At 34.6% G+C, this 21377-nt stretch overlaps 1 protein-coding gene across 2 annotated transcripts in view; it reads right to left on the reverse strand.

The window, feature by feature from the left end:
- The window catches only part of MED15 (mediator complex subunit 15), a 57301-nt gene that overhangs the window by 32208 nt on the left and 3716 nt on the right, over nt 1–21377 (reverse strand). The window contains exons 2-3 of one of the 2 annotated variants that reach the window (XM_089255460.1): nt 20804–20891; nt 18060–18111 (exon numbers count right to left, since the gene is read on the reverse strand). In XM_089255460.1, coding sequence (XP_089111586.1) covers nt 18060–18111; nt 20804–20891 — 140 coding nt within the window. Of the gene's footprint in view, nt 1–1078; nt 1098–18059; nt 18112–20803; nt 20892–21377 lie in introns of those variants that run through there. The other variant, XM_089255463.1, reaches the window with a different exon arrangement.

Consider the following 21377-nt stretch of genomic DNA (forward strand, 5'->3'; position numbering starts at 1 on the left):
AATTTATCAATCGCATATAGAAATTTACGCACCAATATAAATTTTCGGGTGGCCGTGGCGACCTGGAATTTGTCAAGCTCTGGTCTAGATAAAAATATAGAACGAACACGCCATGAAAACGCGTCATTTATTTTAAATTAAGCACCATTGTCAGAGAAACACATAAAACGAATTACACAAGCAAACAAACATGTACTTACATCCATAAATAAATTTAATTATCGGGATCAAGGTATGATATAAATTCCTTAAATTAAAGTGCAGTACATAACGACAAGTCTGTGGTAGTTAAAGGGCCAGATATTGGCGAATTCATCCACCGTGTTACAAAACTGCACCGATATAGATTTAAATAAAAAACTACATTGGATCAGGTGCGAATGGGATGCGCCGAACAATATGGAAAACCTATGGTCTGTATCGTAAAATGCTGGACGATAAAACGAACCTACATAATGAGTCTTACATCACCCTGGAGCGGATGCCATCCAAGAAAGGTTTCTTAACTCACGACAAAGGTGTACGCAAAGGGATGCTCAGAGAGCCCTTGTCCCCCTTCCGAAGTCGACAAAAAATAAAATTTCGAAAGAAAATACCCTCCATACGCTATATTTACTAGTTTCTGTTAATATAAATGCTTTTCAGAGGGTGGCAACTCAGAATTTCCTGGAAAGAAAATTTTGCCCCCCCCCCCCCCCCCCCCCAGCAAAAGTTGATTCTGCGTACGCCCGACTTGCGATACGACTAGTGCGTGAAAGACCATTCGGGAATATGCGAAAAATAATCAGCAATACCGGGAAAAGTAAGTGAGAAACGTTGGTTACGGTACAATATTATAAGGGGATAAGCTTCCTACGGATTTCTAAGTGTACGTAAAAACTTGAATGTACAGTTGAATCCCGATATAACTACCTCCGATTTAACGAATTCCTTAATTTAACGATTTTTTAAAGTCTTCTGTATATATATATTCTACTATAAAGATATTTTCCTCGATTTCACGAATAAAAAATTTCGGTTTTTGCTGATTCGTTTAAATCGGGGTTTGACAATGTCAAAGGATAAGCAAGCCACCTACGCATTTCCAGGGATAATGCAGTCTAAAGTACGCAAGACTCGTATGTATGTCAAGGAAAAAGCACTACTCATATGCCTTATCTGATTTCTAAAGGTACTTGAAGCACGAAATGTTGGGAACGGATTGATCTGGGAAGCATTTATAAAAGACGATAGGAAGCGACGTAGCCAAAATCAAGCTAAAGTGTAGCTCTTGGAAAATTAATATTTTTAGACGGCAGAAACAGCAAACTTCCGGGACCGAAACAGGAAGTTCACGAAGTGGTAAACAATGCTAAAAAAAGGAGCCCGAATAAACGAAGAAACAAAACCATCTGCCCAAAGAGTCCACATGGAATATCCACCACCTGTTTCCCCATTCAATGTAGTTTTTCTTTTTAATTTTCGTATGGAAATGAGAACACAATACCACAGCAGTTGACTTCAGAACTTCCTCTTCACGTGATCAGAGTTCAATTATTTGACACTCATTTGCAAAAACAAAACACTAAGCCAGAAGTACCCAAGTTCACGGTCACACTTCGAATGAGATCAAACACTTGCGGCACCGCGTTATTTCGATTTCCTTTCAAAATATTCCATTTTTCCTTATCAATTTTAAATACTGAATGAAATTGGATTCAGTATGTATGTCACTTTAATTTTACTTCGTACAAACACAGTTGTGTTCAGTTAAGAACTTTACTTCATTACTGCATATGCAACCCTCGCCATTATTTCCTTTTACTTGAATATCATTAGTCAGACTGGCTTATAATGAACACGGATATTACGAATTTTCCCATACAACGAAGTTTTTCTATTTCTCGCGAATTTCGTACATATTGCTTATCAAGTCAGTATGAATGTAATAAGTCCGCTTACAATGAATATTTTCAGTTTTTCCGACTTTGTTGTAAGCGGATCCGATTGTATTATAAATACACTATTTGCGATACACATCAAATGTGGTAATGCCTGTACTTGTAGTTTTGTACGGAACGGTTGAGCCGTTTTTGACTACTCTTTCCTTTCTTTCAAACCGAGCACAACTCAGGTATAGCGCCCCCCCCCCCATGGGCAATTTAAACGTTTTTGACTACTGGAACACAAGGCTAATTAATTGTCCTCTACAGTGTGCTCGATCACTAATTCTTTTTCTTCCATCCGTGTATTACCATCATAGCAGGGTTCCCAGCAAAATCCGTTTGATAATTTCCCTGATCAAAACTTACTCATCTACTTAACCATACATGGACCTCGTACACATTCGTTTACAGAATTTCTAACGAATCAACATACGCCGGAATGTGTGCCTCCCCTCCCAACGTATTCGTGCTGTTCGAGTTGCGCTTGTTTCGTGTTATTACGGGTGCTGCCATCTGTATTCCATATTCTGAAGATGGCAAATGCTTGAATTTTCATGTTATGTAAGTATCGTATAGGTAAGTTTGCCTACTCTCTGCAGAGAGACTTTTTCAAATGGGGCACTTGCTCGCATTCACACCTCGCAGTTGAAAAACCGCAAGACACCATTAAATATACAGTCGAATCCCGTTATAACGAACTCCAAGAGACCGGAGAAATCATTTCGTTGCTACGAAATTTTGTTATAAAGGAATTCCAGGTTTTTGCATTGGTCCTATGTAAACTTATCCGGGAGATTAAAAAAAAAAGTTCGTTAAAACGAGATTTTAAACGTGATTCGACTGTATCTTTATTTAGAATATATATATATGTTGCCTTTAAGGGTGGCATAACCCAAAATAAATGCACGATATGGCGTTCAGACATTCATCGAAGATATTAGCTAAAAATATAAAAGTCTACTACCACTGTGACACGTACCCACACAAAAGGGTACGAAACTGGATCCATACGATTAGAGTCAAGCATGAACGAATAACCCCGAAGAGTGCAGTTTCGAGTGCAGTTTTCTCCCATTCCCCCGACTTTCGAGGTTACTAGGAACCCTCAATAATCTCGGCAAAGTTGGTCACGAAAATCCTATTATACTAAAGATGTACGCATACTATGCGTTACCCTGGAATGGTTTACTGAAATTTCCCGTCAATGTGTACGGATGACACAAAATATTCCATCGCGAGCCAAGCAACTCACACTAGACAAATGTCAAACTTGGTAGGACTCGTAGACAGTCAGCTCATCAAAGAAACTTGTGCCTATTTGATTTTGTATAGCTAAACTGTGGTGCTGCAACCAGTGCGTGGGGGGGGGGGGGGAAAGGGAGAAAAGCAATATTTATTTATTACCCTACGGCAGTGTTTCTCAAAGTGTGCGTCGCGGTGAGCTTGAGATATGGATTTGTGTGCCTATTTGTGCTTTGAAGTGGCTCTTTTATAAATGAAAATATCTACTGTAAACGATTCGAAGATGATGAACCAGAAATTGGACAAAGGAACCGCTGCCCTACGTTCAAGCTGAGAAAGCATAAGTATGTGGACGCACTTGAACGATTTTCGGGCATTTGAACGGTCCACGAGCTGAGCACCTGTTATTTGACCACGATCAAAGGCATCTAAATCAGGAGCTGTACACATTCTGTTGGTTCATGACAACCTCACAATCGGCTGTATATTTAACCTCGACCCGTACAGAGGCGAGGCATCTCGCTCTAGAGTAAATTGAAGAAATACATTCGAGCTCAATCTCTGTCCTTTTCCTTAAGATGCTTCATTAGTAACCCTGTAAACCGGAATCGATATTTTTCTTTTTACCCTCACTACGGTTAGAAGAGAAAAAAAGTATTACACATACAGTATATGGCAGCGATTTTCAACGTTTTTTGACATGCGAAGCCCATTCTGGTATATAATTTCTATGGCGGAGCTCAGTAGTTCTATTTTTTATTTATACATGAAAGTTACCGATTTATTTTTATTTAAAAATATTTATAACATTTTTTTTCAAATTTACTATTATTTTCATTTTCTTCGAGCAGCCGCGGAGCTCCTGGGGAGTGCACACGCAGAACCGGTTGAGAACCACTGGTATGGGGAAAAAAGAATGTAAACCGTGCTCCATCTTTTCGCCCTCTATCTTTTATATGTAAGCGGTAATACACAAATCACTTATTGATATATCGATGTTACTCCAACTATAGCTACATCGTCCAAATATGTTGTCAAAAGTCTGTATGTAAAGGGGTTTAAGACAGCAAATATTTTTCATTCAATACAGATGATATATCAGTTTATTTCCTCATCCAAACTTGTAACTTGCTTTTCTACTACTACTTAACCGTACATTAACCTCGTAAACATTCACCCGGGGGAATTTCTAACGAATTGGTACATGCTGGAACGTTCTGAATATGTGTGGTGTTGACGTTGTCAGAGCTATGCGTGCTCCATGTTCTTGTGGTGCTGTCATAAGCATCTATATTTTGAGGTGAAAATGGCAGATGCCTAAATTTCCATGTTATGTAAGTATCGTGTAGCAGGTCTGACTGCTTTGTGCGGGAAGAATTTTTTTTACACAGGAGATTTGCTTTCCTTCAATTCCGAGAACAAACACGTTTTCTTTCTTTTTTTCAAAGTTATTATTTGTGCCTCTTTTGAAATAAACTCAATTTTTGCATGAATTCCTCTCTTGCCGTGCTTCATTATACTTTTTCAAACTACTACATTTTACATTGACTAAAAAAATTGTATACGCACATAAATTAAATATGGAGAAATGGGTTGAAGCCGATACATTGATTTACTATAAACATTGCAAAAAAAGAAAAAAATAATAAATGGAGGGGGGATTCAAACTTGTTATTGGGAATGACAGCAAGAGATAAACTGCCAAGCAATGGAACAACGTTCTCGGCTGAAACACGAAAAGTATCCACGGCGCAAGCCCGACGGCAAACTCTCGGATTGGTTGTCACAGTTCGTACGTCAAAAGGAAAAGACCAGCTGGGACAGGCGGATGAAGCTATTACGTCATTGTGGAACGTCGGTATGCAAACAATGCAACAACTCGAATATATCCCCCCAACCCCAATATAATTCATATTCTGCATGCAAATGCATTCAGGAATTTGTTTATTGAACAATAAACACAGACACACACCCACTGCCATATTCGCTGCTACGCGAAAGTAATTACAGTATCGATGGGAGGAAAAAGAGTGAAGATATAAAAGATCCAATAAGAAATCGGCAAGTTGATCTGGCGTTTTGCCATGGTATATAAATAAATTCCTTCAAAAAATATATACATACAAAAATGATCCAATTATAGAAAATGGAAAATAAAATTGAAATAAATTCATATTTATCTTCTTACATGAATGTGATTGATCATTACAGTAAAAGCAAACTTAAGTAAATTACAGGGACAAATATTTCGATCAGAGACAAAAAAAAAAACCTGCAGCTGCCAATGGCTGCTGAACATTAATCAATATATCAATTAATAACAATTTAATGAATATCTATCATTCAACTAAATAAAAAAAAAATTATTCAGACTTTATGCAACCATAATCAGTTTATAACTTGTTAATCCCCAATTCACAAGGTTGAAAAAAATATAGGCATAATATTCCACATGAGGAGAATTTGATTACAAGGTCTGTATAGGTAGAAGCCACACTGGTCAACTTTCAGGCGAAAAGAAAAAAATGCCCACTTTTCTAAGTGCAATATTCGCAGATATCTGAATTCAAAAATCTGAGAAAAGTTGGGAAAGAAGCGTTGTTCGTTAGTTTTCGTTGTTTTTCCCAACTTTAATCCGATTTCGAATGCAAATATCTCAGCGAATATTGCATTTAGAAACGTGGAATTTTTTTTTTTTTTTTTTGGTATTCGAGATATGGAGAGACAGGGGCAACACCTTTTTAATTGGATTTTTGGGCTATATAAAAAAATATACGTTTTTAATTTTAATAACTATACAACCCCTTGCAACAGAAACAACGTAGCTGAAACTTCTGACTTCGCACATTCATATTCCACTAAAATGATTTTAATATCTGTCACCGTTTTCTTGCTATACTATTTTGAAAGCCCTCAGTCGATAATATTGTGGGACACTCTCTATATTTTTAAAACACTGATGCTATTCATTCCGGAAAATCCATTTATTCAGTCAGAATTTTACATTTGATTAAAAAGTACTGTGCATCATAATGTATATGCTCATATTAAAAATGAGTGAGCTTGCGTATAATCTAAGGCACCTAGAGATTTAATCTACAAAAATTCAGACTTGAAACCACTATGAACATCAGATAAATATAGGTCTAGTGTATAGCTATATAAATTTTATTTTTCTTTTCTAAAGTAGGTTCTACTGTTCTCATCAGGAGATGCATTAAAACTGTCATCATGATAAAACATAAAATGCTGTTAATTTTTTTTTTCAGTATCCGCCAAAAATACATGTTTGTTTCATTGCCTGTACCAAAATGGTCACACAACATTTCTTCTGAGACAATATGTTGCGGTACTGAGGTTCACACACAACAGATTTTGTTTGTCTCAAAGTAGTTCACATTTTTGCATTTAATTTCAAAGCAATAAAAAATAAACGTTTATTTTCAATGTATATGATTGAAATATATATATATTAGCCATCTGGTGGTATTTCTGAAAATATATCACAACTGATATTCCTATTTGTGTTATAAATATTTGGTTATTATAAACAACACAGTAAAAGTTATCTTCAACGGAATCATAAGGGACCAAGATTTTTTTCCAACTGAACACGGGTTTCTACTTGATAAAGGTTCAATCTTGACATGTGTAAAATTATAAAATTATTTAATGAGCTTGTATATAATTGAAACAACATAAAATATATTAATTGAAAATAAAGCAAATAATTTAAAATAGATAAAATAAAGGGTAATGTACATTTGTTCATCTATATTACTAAATTTATCACTTGATTATTTATTAAAAATACATATTTATATACAATACATTAACTATTTATATTGCTGAATAGAGAGTAAAAAAATTAAAAACTACTGCACATAAAAAAATTTACACTTTTTCCCAGTAGCAGGAGCATCTGAAGTATTTCAGACCTATGGGTGCTTGCATGAGCTTTATGTAAGAATTTTGATTTCTGTATCAATTCAAGGGGTGCTCTGGCCTGTGCTACAAAAATTGTGTGCGTGGTGAAGCACCCATGTATGAATACTACATCCCCAGCTACAACGCCACTGTCCAGTAGTCAACATGAGTTTTCTGTATGCAGTTCACGCCCTCTGCTTCTTAACTTCAGTTAAACAGTTTTGCTTCTGAAATCGTACTATAACATGGCAGAGTCATTATGCTGTAAAGCAAAAATTCTGACGTTCTTTCAAGGTTTTGACAACATCTGTACAAAATTTCACTTTACACCGCTCTTCTTCTAAAATGACATTTTCGTTCTTTTTGACCTTTTCTAAAATTTTCAATTGAGAGTGTCAGGTTGAGTTAGTAGATTGTAATCCTCATAACTAGGCCCTAAAATTTTCAGCCTGGACAGTTGTTCTATTTACGTCCTTCTAGTTCCCATCTCCCCTCAACACTGTGTTCATGGAAAACTTATAATTTTATAATTTTTACATATCATTTTTAGATCCAACCCTTACACTGATTTCCCTGCAGAAAAGAATGCTTTTTCGAAAAAAAATTGTTAGTTTTAGGAAGCAACTACTTTACAATAGCTTAAATATAAGCTTTCTTATATAAGCTTATTATTAAGCTTTAATATAGCTTATTAAAATCACAGTATCAAGTACAGAAACAGTTTTTGCTAATGTAAGGGGGTAGATGATGTGAAACACATTGACACACTGAAATTTTGAAAAAAAACAAAAAAAAAAAACAATTGGTAGAACACTAACATTTTGTATGATCCCTTGGCCCATTGGTCGCAAAACACTCATTGTAGTACAGTGTTTGTGTGAAATTTTCTGTTAAGAGGGTATAATTTTCTTTTCTATTTCCACGTTAGACAGAATCTGTTTAAATCAGGGGTTTTAAATATGTATTTTGGCTTTGAAATTCCAGGACCAAGATTTTTTCTGTTGAAGATAGGTTTCCACTTAATACAGGTTCCATTAAGGACAGGTTTTACTGTATATGAAATTACTACAGTAAGATTCCAATAGTCCAAAATACCAGAAACCGAAGAAGAGATACGGAAATGAAGAAGCAGAAATACCATTAATTTTTTGCCAAAATAACTGAATCAAATTGGAATATAGTAGTAATGATATTTAAGTTGCCAAAATAGTAGTGGATAAGCAAATCACTAGTACAGCCTTGTAAGTGCAATGAGAGTGAAAAGTCTACCACTACTAGGATCTACAGTAAAATATATCTGTGCAAATATGAGCCAATCTACCTGTTAAAAAGTCTCAAAACAAAAAGCAACAAGCCTATGATGGAACAAATATTCAATCATTACAATTCACTCATAGTTCAAAAAATAGATGACAGCACTATAACAAGCATTACACAGAAACAAACTTCACGTAAGGTTCATAACACAATGTGCACATACATTCCAACTTGTACCAATTGGTTAGAAGTTCAGAAGAGGAATGTGGATGAGGTACAAGCAGTAAACATATTTTTGAGACATGAACGTGCGTGTGTGTGTGTGAGCTGGTCTCTCATTTGAAAAAGTCTCTTTACACAGAACAGGCAGACCTTCAACACAATACTTACATAACATGAAAATTCGGGCATTTTTGCCATTTTCACTTCAAAATATAGAAGACGGTAGCGACAGAAAAACAAACATAAATAAGTTAGAACTACTCATATATGTACACACACAATAACACATTCCTGCATGCACTAATTTATTAGAAATTCCTCAGAGGAATGTTTACGATGTGTACGTATGATTAATAGTGAAACAAATTCCTAAGAAAATGAACTAAGAATCGACTACTTATGATATAATCAACCTAAAGCGAAGCATTTACTTGTAAGAAAAATATGGGATTGAAGAGCTACCAGTAGAATTTGTGTATGTATATTAATGAATGTTCATGAAAAAGAAAATAGGGAAAAAGCATTAAATTGAATATTAAGGTAATATTGAAGGTAAAGACAAAACACATGAATGTATCAAATAAAAACCCAGTACAATTTTCTGTTTTCTAAGAGAATCGGTACTCGCATAGTATAATAAATATTTCTGAATTTTTCGATTGAATCATAATTTAGACCAGTAATCAAATGGCTCATTACAGTAGGATCATATTCATTTAATTCTATTTCATACAGAGCTTACCATAATATGCAAACAAGAAATAAATACATGAAAATCCATAAAATAAATAAATAAATATATATATATAATACACATCTCACATAATCTATGACTTGAAAAATTGTGAAATTGATTCACATTATAAATAATGCAATATCAATTTTTTTTCAGAATTTTCTGACATTATTGTAAATCCTCAAAAACTTATTTTAACTAGTCAAGCCATGTAAATATGTGATACAATTTTCTCGATGGTGGATACAGCTTACAATAAATATAGGCAATGTGAAATTGTGACACAAATTATTAAATGCACACCTGTATTCGCTGTCAGCAGTTCGCTGGTAAGCAGATGCATATATGTACTTCAAATAATTGTTAGCACACATGGCAAATAGTGATTTCAACAGTAATTACAGCTATCTTGAATTTTTGGAAGAATGTGAAAGGACATCAAGAATCGTTTATAAGGATGGATGTTCTGACTTAGATACATGATTTCAAAAAAAAGCCAGGTACAGAATTAACTTGAACTGCTGAGAAAATTATTTTACAAATACCTATAGTTTCCCCAAACTTTTCTGTTCTGTCCTCCCTTCTCAGAAGAAAAAAAAAAAATTCATAAACATCCAAACTTTTCTGTTTTACTGCCCCCCCCCCCTTCTTAGAAGAAACTGCTTATCTCACTATCATTGCTCTCCTTCTTAAGTAACTCCACCAAAATAAGTGTATGTACATTTTATTTTGAGAGAGATACAATTTTAATTTTCTCATTATTTTCTATAAATTTATGTGGATTCATGGGTGGAAATACGTGGAGCGGGGGACCCCCCAGCATCAAAGGTAAAGCCAACTAATCGAATGTATTTGCCTATATATATGAATTGGCATCATTATCATGTCCCTCCCCAGACTTTCAAGTCTATCTTCGCCTATGATTATGTAACTAACAAGTTATTATTAACTTATTCTAACTAACAAGAAAAAATATTGTTGTAGAGGGATTATCGTTATATTCAGAGACCACATATGAGTATAGAAAATTTCCGAACAAGACTTGAAAAAAAAAAATCATTGTATAGGGATTTATTGTTATGTTGAGTATCATTGTATAGCAAGGTTTCACTCTATAACAAAAATTTCAATCAAGGAAAGATGCATATATTTTCTATACATACAAAATTTCCCCTCTCTTATTTTAAATAAAAAAAATGTGCAAAGCTATTGATTTTAAAAGACAAAAAAGAACAAGATCCACTCAGATAATTTATTAGAAACCATTGAAAACAATTTTAGCCATTAAAAAATCAATTTTTATTGACCTTTTTTAACTACTAATACTACTGCTATATATATTTTTTACTGCAATTGGAAGCGCTAATACAGTGGAACGCTGTTTATATGTCTCCCATTTATATAATCATCACATTTGTAAGACGTTTGGTTTTGATTGCAATTCATTCTGATACAATTTGATGTTAAAATATTTCATTTATGCAACACACAACTGCAACTATTCAATATTTTCAGTTTTATTCAAATCCTGTCTCAGGAAAAATATATAGTGTCTATCCATTGAATCTGCGTAGTTTTTGCACATTGTAAAAAGAAATAAGTTTATGCATACAGCAAAAGCTACGAACTTTAGAATGATTGTTGACAGATGCAAAATAAGCATTGAGCTGGCTATAACTATAGTCCATTCATGGTTAAGTTTGCAGTGAAGGGAGAGCTACAAGGGAAACGCATCACTTGTTTCTATGGCAATGAAAACCTCTTAAGCAATGCATTGATGTGTGGTCCCAGCAAGATATTGCAGATTCTCGCCCTACTGAGAAAAATTATTTTTTGTGTGTAGCATAATGCATGTTAAGAATTGCATAACAATTTTAATAATAATTACTATGATGGGAGGGGGGGTGGGGGAGGTAACCTATCATCAATGCTTTTAAAATTTAAATAAGGTTTTAGAAATCAAAAACATTTTTTTCCCTGGGAAATAAATGAACCTAAAATTACATTGAAAAGTTATTAGAAAATAGAAAAAAGAAAGATTTTATATTTATCAGGTACTTACTTTTCATGGACTTCAAATTTATGTTAGTAAGTAAAATTAAAATGGCGGAATATTTTAATATATATGAACTGAAGAGCCAAAAAAACTGGTACAGGCATGCGTATGCAAATAAAGAGATATGGAACCAATCAGAGTATGGCGCTGCAGTCGGCAACGCCTATATAAAACAACAAGTGTCTGGCATAGTTGTTAGATCGGTTACTGCTGCTACAATGGCAGGTTATCGAGATTTAAGTGAGTTTGAACGTGGTGTTATAGTCGGCGCACGAGAGATGGGACATAGCATCTCCGAGGTAGCGATGAAATTTGGATTTTCACGTACGACCATTTCACGAGTGTACTGTGAATATCGGGAATCCGGTAAAAAATTAAATCTACGACATTGCTGCGGCCGGAAAAAGATCATGCAAGAACGGGACTGACGAGAATCATTAAATGTGACAGACGTGCAACCCTTCCGCAAATTGCTGCAGATTTCAATGCTGGGCCATCAACAAGTGTCAGTGTGCGAATTCAACGAAACATCATTGATATGGGCTTTTGGAGCCACTCGTGTACCCTTGATGACTGCATGACACAAAGCTTTACGCCTCGCCTGGGCCTGACAACACTGACATTGGACTGTTGAGGACTGGAAACATGTTGCCTGGTCTGACGAGTCTCGATTCCAATTGCTTCGAGCTGATGGACGTGTACGGGTATGGAGGCAACCTCATGAATCCATGGACCCTACATGTCAACAGGGGACTGTTCAAGCTGGTGGAGGCTCTGTGATGGTAAGGGGCGTGTGCAGTTGGCGTGATATGGGACCCCTGATACGTCTAGATACGACTCTGACAGGTACATAAGCATCCTGTCTGATCACCTGCACCCATTCATGTCCATTGTGCATTCCGACGGACTTAGACAATTTCAGCAGGACAATGCGACACCCCACATGTCCAGAATTGCTACAAAGTGGCTCCAGGAATACTCTTCTGACTTTAGACACTTTCGCTGGCCACCAAAATCCCCGAACATGAACATTATTGAACATATCTGGGATGCCTTGCAACGTGCTGTTCAGAAGAGATCTCCACCCCCTCTTACTCCTACGGATTCATGGTGTAAATTACCTCCAGCACTACTTCAGACATTAGTCGAGTCCATGCCATGTCGTGTTGCAGTACTTCTGCGTGCTCGCGGGAGCCCTACACGATATTAGGCAGGTGTACCAGTTTTTTTGGCTCTTCAGTGTATATTATTATAACATCAACAAGATGGTAATTCTGATTTATCGGTTTTAAATTCAAGCTGTAGGTTTCAAATAATATGTTTTTCAGTATTTCTTCCAAAATCATAAATAGCATTAAAAATTTCTGTACACATTTCTCCACAACCCCTGATACATGGAAACTATATTCTGTGGCACAAGAATATGTTCTCTATCTTTCTCTTCACTGTCAGCCTAACCATGAACATGCTATAGATTAGAATAGACATTCGAACATTTATGAATAGACATTTACATGACAATTTATTTTTTCTGAATTGAGCAAGACATAACAAGCTGATAAGAAACAAATCTCAATTATTTGAAATGCAACATGTCTTTATAATTTTTTTCCCGAATGTGCACAGCTTATTCCTGGAGGGCAAGACAGAGCATTGTGTAAGCATTTGGGAAATTGCAGGTCAGCTAGTAGAAAAAATTTTACAGAAAGAGTATCGGTTCTTTGAGAAAACTTTTAAAGAAATTAACTCAATGCACAATCAGCTTTTTTCTTAGATATAAAACTAATCGGCAGCAAAACTAATGATAAGATATTTCTCAAGAAGTTTGAAATTGCTGTGACATTTTTTTCTCAAATTTTGAACAGAATAGCATGAGCAGAGATTTAAGCAATGTTAATGTTATGTCAACTATAGTTTAAGTAATTTATAACATGATTTTAAAACTTTACTTTTGTGGGTAATATTTATTCTAAAGTTTGATTTTTGTGTGACAAAATTTAAAATGCGATTGAAACTACTGAATTATAAGAAGTCTGGGTGCATCACTTTCTATTCAGTGATTTTTACATGCATACTTCGCGACATGGCTTCTTCAGCATAATGCCAACGGGGCTCCACTGCAATTGAATTTTATTTTAATGTCGAAGGACATTTAAATAATAATAATAATTTAGCTAATGTTGTTCTCTTTGGGTCAGAAGTGATTTACATTCTTCCCCCTTTCCAATACAATATGAGTTGTTCATGCCAGATGAGCCACCTTTTGTTTCTGACCTAAGCAGCCTTTGCCATGAATTCAGCTACCCCTGAAGAAACTACTCGGTACCTTGTGTGATGAATTAATGGATGTACTGTATGGTTTTCAGCTCCTCTGAATTCAAATTATTCTGTAATGAAAAGTATGAAACTTATTTATATGAGAAATTTCTTTTTTATACATGAAATACAATACACTCTAACCACATAATTTTTTGGCCATAACTCTCCCTAATTAAAACAAGAAGACTAACAGACCCTTGGTCTGGAGAGAGTGTGATCAACCTTATATTTTTCAACTCTCTCTACATTATAAATGTATTAGAAAATCACCGTAAAGATCCATTCAAGAATGTGGGATGGGGGGGGGGGGGGGCAAGAACACTACCATACAGCAAATTGAAATGTAGAAACCACGTGAGTACAAGGAATTGACATTTGTCAGGAGGAGGCACAAGGAATCCCTTCCAGAGAAATTACTAACCTTCAAAAATAATTTCAAGTTAAAAAAAACAAGATTAGCATACAGTAAAAGAGGCTTGGGATAGTTGAAGGTATTTTCTTTTAATATTTTAATTTTTTTTTTATAAAAATAGTTAACCATTCAAGCAGTTTTTAAAATTTTCTTGATCCATATTATAAATGTTGCAAAAGAAATCACTAAACCTTTTAGAAATTGGTACCTATTTTCAAGAATAATATATATTTTTTCGATTTTGTGAGCTGTGATAAATACTTTCCCCATAACACAGAAAATAACAATTAAAAAAAAAAAGGAAGGGAAAACTATAGATTTCTGTTATTTATGCTGTACGCATAATCTAAAACTACCTTCAAGGATGCAAAACATGTTTGATCATGACAGAAATTTAGACACAATAGCTCAGCGCAGCATTGCCGAAATGAAAGGTATCAAGTTAGATGAGATATATTGTTATTGCCACGGCAAGGGTAAAACATTTCAAGTTTTTGATTATCTTTGTTTAGGAACAAGGCCCACCCCAAACCTCCTTCCTGAATTAAACCAGTCTAAATTGACCGCCAAAAAACTTTGCTCTACTAGTAACCTTACAGGAATACACATGAGACACTGGCATTTTTGTCATGTGGTAACTATACCAGGTTCTATTGCATATAATATATATCCAAACTCTGCTATATAATGAACTCAGCTAATTAAAAACCCTCTACTATGTACAGTAATACTCTGGCTCATGCTATTCAGAGTTGTGAGATTTCGGAGTTACATAATTTTCTGTGGAAAAATTCACTTTTTTTTAAAAATTCCAGCATAATCGCAGGATTATTGCTGAGATAGTAGAACTTATCTAGTGGTAATCAAGTAAGAATTGTTTTATTCAATTAGAACATTACATACAGTATATAATGAAAACTTTGCCACAATTTAAAAATGCGATCCCAAAGCTTGTATGGTATCTGCCATTTCTGCAAATTGCCAGAGCCTGGTGTGTGGGTCACTCCCTCTTGGAAATTGTACAGGCACTGGGATTTCTGTGTGCCACTTTGTCAAGGGTCTTCTATATTCAGTGTACTAACTTTCTATATTTTCTGTATCGCTTACAATATAATAACTTACATTGTTCTTTGGAATTTTCCACAGTCTAGTCTATCAACTCTCTTCGATAATACACAGCAAATTATTTAGACATTTTTTAAGATTGACGCTCTTTCGAGATCACTTTCAAAAGCACAGTGCAAAATGTGTAAATTACAGGGTCCAACGTAAATAAGTCCAGGTAAACCAGATGGTTTTACCATGTTGCCCATCCCTTTTTTTAAAGGGATTTGCTTACATTTTAGGGTTCAATGCCAGTGTAATCATTTTTGACAAATGAAGCACTTTCAATTTCTAGCTCTTAGCTGAGCATTGTAAATATTGTTTATGCCTTTGCATGTATTAAAAATACAGAAGACAAAATTGAAGTCCAGTATTGTGTTGCATCAGAATCATCAAACCTAGAATAGGCCTATGTATCCAACTGCTTTATTATGTAAACTGTTGTTTCACTTATACACGAAATGTGTATCATAGTTTTGAATGATGAATGCTAGTTACTGTTCAAGACCATGGAGTAGCAAATACAAAATTTTTTCCATCCAGACAGAAGTTTTTAGTGACTACTCTACTTGTTGAACCCTCAAACTAAGCAAAAGAAAAATTAATAAACCAAATAGTCCACATACACTTGCAAATAACCTTAAAATGATACAATTTCTACTTTAGCAGAATCCTTAATTGCAATCTACTGTATTTGCATTATTTGGCAATATATTGATGATTTCTTCCCTCAATTAAAATCAATTACACAAATTTTGTTGATAGGATTTTGTAAAAAAGTAGAACAAAAACTATGAAGTAATACAAAAGCAGGACATTTTACCAAATAGTAGAACAAGTAGGAGCTCTGCTAGTGTTGAAAAAAAAAGTTTAATTTGATGCTTTTCATTCACAATGCACCTGATATATGTAACTCTCAATTAATTTCAACTCGTGGGGAAAGTTGTTTTCTTGCTTACAAATTATGTTACCAATCATTCAAAGCATTCAACTTGTGACTTTCAGTTCTACAGATTTTAGAGAATACAGTAGTTTTCAAGGAGCAAATTGCAGTCACACCGCAAGTTACATTTTATGAAGTCATAAGAAAATACCATAGTAGTACACCCATAGTAAAAAATAAGAAAGAAAACTGTTTCCAAAATTTTGAGCTTACTGAACTAATATTTATATGTATTGTAGGCAAAATCATGCCCAGACTCACATAGTTATCATTTGTCCCATGTATTGCATAACTTGAGGGTATTACTGCACATAGTTATACCTTGGTATACCAAACTTCAAGGGGCTGAAAATCAGGGTTCCTATATCTAATCTAAAAAGCTAATATCATATGTGATAGGGCCAAAAATTATAATATACTCATGATGCTAACACAACTGCAATGGAAACTTTTGTATGACTGATTTATAACAAGGCATTTTTGTTTCAATATTAAATATAATTCATTTTATTGAATAGCTTCCATCACTGTTACAATCAAAACTTTTATATTTACTGCAAAAAAAAAAAGAAATGACATTTGAGGAATGAAGAAATTTGAGAGCCTACACTGAAAAACAAATTTGATTGTCAAATTTTACGCCTACGAAATATTTGATATCTATAAGTGGGCACTAAATAATCTCAAACATTAGCAATTGTGAGATATAGTTCACAGATCACAAGGAATAATGAAAAATAAAAATATTTAACAATTCAGCTTGTGAATTAAAGTAAATACCTATGGATATGTATGAAGAAATCTGCACTATGATAGTTTTTTAGTGACTTATTTCAATAAATTCAATTCATTCAATCATGGTATTCTAAAAATCATTATTTAAAAAGAATAAACAATTTGTTATTAAATGAATTCACAAAAAATGAGAGGTTTGGATCATACAATTTTTTTGTACACAAGCAGAACATTTTGAAAGAATGGTGAGATATGTTCACGAGAGAAGTTATAATTTGAACTGTGTTTCGCATGCATAAAATACATGTTGATAGTATTTTAGCACCATTAATATGTTTACATACCTCATCACCTGGGAAGATAGTTTCTTGCCTCCTCCTCAATTGTAAAAGACACTGTAAAAAGAGCATAAATATAAATTTAATTTCAAAAGAAATTTTAATGTTTGGTATACTACATATGAAGAAAAACAAAGTTTATATAAAGAACAGTTCTTACCTTCCAAATATTTGAGTCACCATATATCTATTGCCGACTCTGTTAGATTGGATATAACAGGTTTGCAATCTCCTACTGAAAGAAATCTCTCTTGTACAGGCGCTATTGTGGGAGCCTGCAGAAAACAGCCGCTGGTTCTGAACTGCTCAACTCCATCTTTGGTCACTACTTTTATAGCTTTTAATGTTGTGACATAAATCAATTAACTGTTTACTATATCTTTTGACCCCTCTAGGAGTACTTTTTGAGGTGCTCAATGTGGAACACCTGTTCCTTTCTTTAAGTTGAAAACACTGTGTGTGTTGGCTTTTTTAATTTCCAATGATACAGGAGTTCACAAAAGCTGCTCCTTTTCAAACTGAATAAGTTTACATTATAGTGTGCGTTTGCAAGTAACAAGGTGTGCACATACAAGTATGCACAAGAAAAATGTATGCGAATCTGCGAGATGAGGGTAACTTTTCTTTTACTTCATTATGACACATTGATTCATCATGATTATTGATGAATCAATATCAAGCATACAGTCTATAACCCCTACAGTTAATAACATATCACTGGAGAAACCATTGTTTTGGCCTTCACTTAAATTTCTATCCACTCGTTACTCTAAACATCTATTAACAACTGCAGTAAATATGGATGCAAAAGCATCACACTGAAGAATAAAGAGTTCTACTCACTCATTTCTCGAACATGAATAATCAGCCGTGCCACAAAGCTCAGGTATTCTTCCTGATTTAATTACGAGAAATAAATACATTAGAATAACCTAAACAAGTCTAATAGTAAAAACAGTATTAAATAACAGTAGCAAATAGTTCTGTTAATTTTACATATGAAGTTTTGTTAGTTAAAAACCATAGAGTGTGGTTGGATGGAAGATTTTTTTTACTCTACTCAGTAATTTTTCCTCTTCCTCAAGTGGGAAGAATAAGGGAGATCGAGATCATTTGATCATTTTTGTCGCACCACGGCCATTTTCTGCACACGAGGGCTAATTAGACCGGGACCTACAATTTATTGCCGATTCCGAACAGCAGGCTTGGTTTTTTTTTTTTACTCATCGAGAGGTTGGTGCGCTAACCCCTCGATGGGGGGACTCCCTGCGGTAGCAATTTTTGCTGCAGTCAAGTCGCCGTTTTTTGTTGTACCCCTGTGTCAGGAAAGTTTTTTGACAAGGACGAACTGGGTATCGAACTCGCGACACCTCTAAACATCCTTTGGTAATTTAGGTGAGCATCTTATCGACCGGGCTACCGCGCCCAGGAGATCGAGATCATGCATAACACAAATGATCTGCGATCAAAGAAATGACACAGATCCTAACACAGGAGAAATAGTTGATATTTATACACTCTGATCTGATACACAGCAAGCTAGCAGATGTCAACCCTGTCCATTTACACGCTGTTGTACAAATAAATTATGTTACTTGATAGTTGGCCTTAGCAGGGATTCTTAAACTGGAATTGACATATTCAAAATAGAAAACCCTTGACAAAGTGGTGCACAAAAATCTCAGTGCCTACACAATTTCCAAGAGGGAGTGACCCACACACCAGACTCTGGCAATTTGCGCACAATCAAATGCACTTAGATCTTTTGTCTTGTCCATAATGTGTTACACCAGTGTTTCTCAAAGGGGATGATCCGGGAGGTGGGGAGGAGGACAGTAGAAGCTTTGGGTTTTTGTATAGGATTCAATGGGTTGGATTGAAATTGGGGGGGGGATAAGAATAAAAGTTTTTGAAGGGGGCGATGGAACGAAAAGTTTGGAAAACTATGTGTTAAACTATGACTGCTTCAATGAGCAGCACTCCTTAGGTCATGTAATTTATTATTATAATTTCTTTCATTTTCCCCATATACTCCTAAGTATGAGTCGGGGTGTAACCCATACATTATGTCATGTCTGTGTCTGTAATGGTATGGCGCTTCTTTTGCCATAGTCAGCTGTAATTCAATTGCACTTGAGCGTGATAAAAGAACAACCAAATTTATATTTTTGTTTTTCTCCTTTCCTACATGGAAACAAATGTTCTAGAGACTTTCTTCAGGGAACAAAATTATTCACTGCCTAAATTTGGTGTTGAAAACATATTAGTATCTCAGTAAAAAAAGTCAAGTGTAAGAGGTTCCCTAGAGTTCATGTATGGTATTCAAAGAGTTCCACAAGAATGAAAAAAAAGTTGAAAAACACTGTTATATGGTAATATTCGATATGGCCATATGAGCAATGACTGTGGGAAAAAAAAATAGATTGAATGAACCCATCGAAAAATATTTGTCAACATGCAATGATATCTGACACAATAAAAAAAAACTAGGTCTATACTTCTATTAGGTTGTTCGGAAAGTAATTTCGCTTTTTTTTATGAAAATGAAAGATGATTTTCTTATAGTGAATAAATATTTTATTGAATTATAAATTAATTAATTATATTGTCAATTCTGGTCCAATACCTTTTGCTATATTTCTGGTAGTAGCATGATTCCACGCTCATAAAATTTTTGTTCTTTGCTGACAAAAAACTGATCCAGGTGATTTTTGACCTCCTCATTTGAAGTAAAGGTTTTACCATCTAAAAAATTTTGTAGAGACCGGAACAAATAATCATCAGAAAGTGCCAGATCTGGAGAATATGGTGGGTGGGGCAATATTATCCCATCCAAGCTGTAAAAGCTTTTGGCGAGTTAACACACTTGTATGAGGTCTCGCATTATCTTGGTGGAACACTACACCTTTTCTATTGATCAATTCTGGCCTTTTCTGTTTAAGTGAATCATTCAATTTGTCCAGCTGATGACAGTACACTTCAGAATTGATAGCTGTGTTGTCCGCGTGGTTTGCATCAATTAATGGGTTTATTGTGTCATCAGCTTCAACTGGCCTTCCAGAACGCGGTGTATCTTCAACATCAAAATTGTCGGATAAAAATTTTGCAAACCAGTTTTGGTACTGGCGTTCTGTCAATACATTGTCTCCATACACATTGGATAATTTTTTTCTTGCTTGAATAGCATTTTTACCTTTTCTGTAGTAAAAAAGTGAAATATGCCGAAAATGCTGCTTTTCACTTTCCATATTTGAAAGAGCGCCAACCAAAAACTACTGCATAGAATCAATCAAACTTTTTCACAAGTAAGCCTTGCTATATCAGCTGTCAAAATATATAATGATTATGTGGCTTAAGTGTGAAGTTGGCTGTGAAAAAATACAATTAAATTACCCAGTGTGAAGTTGGCTGTGAAAAAATACAATTTAAGTCCTCTATTGGAAAAAATGAAATTACTTTCCAAACAATCTAATATTATTTAAAATTGGATTTTATAATATTTTTCAACTATATATCTAACTTCTATTTTGAAACTAATTTTCACACTTGGTTTAAAAATGAATGAAATGTATATAGTGAAGCATTACTTTTGTTTTGGCCTTCAAGAAAACATGATTCTCCATCTCCGCAGCGTTTTTTGTTGTTGGGTTGCCAGACAACCGGATGGCTTCTTCACTAAACACAACACATAAAGTTCACCATTATTTACTTAGCATTCAATATATATATATATATTTATTTATTTATTTTTACTGTGCACTCCCCTCCCCTTCTGTCTATAAGAAATTATATCTGAAAAATAACCAAAACAACCCATTTACCCACACCCCACAACATTAACCATGGTTATTACAGCACTGTCCAAAACTGTCCTAAAGCTATGAGATTGCACTTGAAAATTGAACTGTCTGTCTTGAGGTTAAATATTAGATTTATTGAAACTTACAAGATACGAGAATAGGATAGAAATTTGTCATCTGAAAATTAGAAAAATGCAATAGATTCGACTACAGAATGAGATTAAACTTATGTAATAACCAAACATTAATAATCAAGCTCAGTTGCATCTCTTAACATTCAATATCACATAACTAATTTAGCTGCCCTATCAGTTCCAAGATGATTTTTAAGATTACAAAATTTGAAAATATTCTTTCAATT

Source organism: Pholcus phalangioides, unplaced genomic scaffold (genome assembly GCF_987345545.1).
Source record: "Pholcus phalangioides strain wild (caught in Gottingen) unplaced genomic scaffold, Ppha-v1.0 ptg000042l_1, whole genome shotgun sequence".
In the NCBI taxonomy this organism is placed as follows: domain Eukaryota; kingdom Metazoa; phylum Arthropoda; class Arachnida; order Araneae; family Pholcidae; genus Pholcus; species Pholcus phalangioides.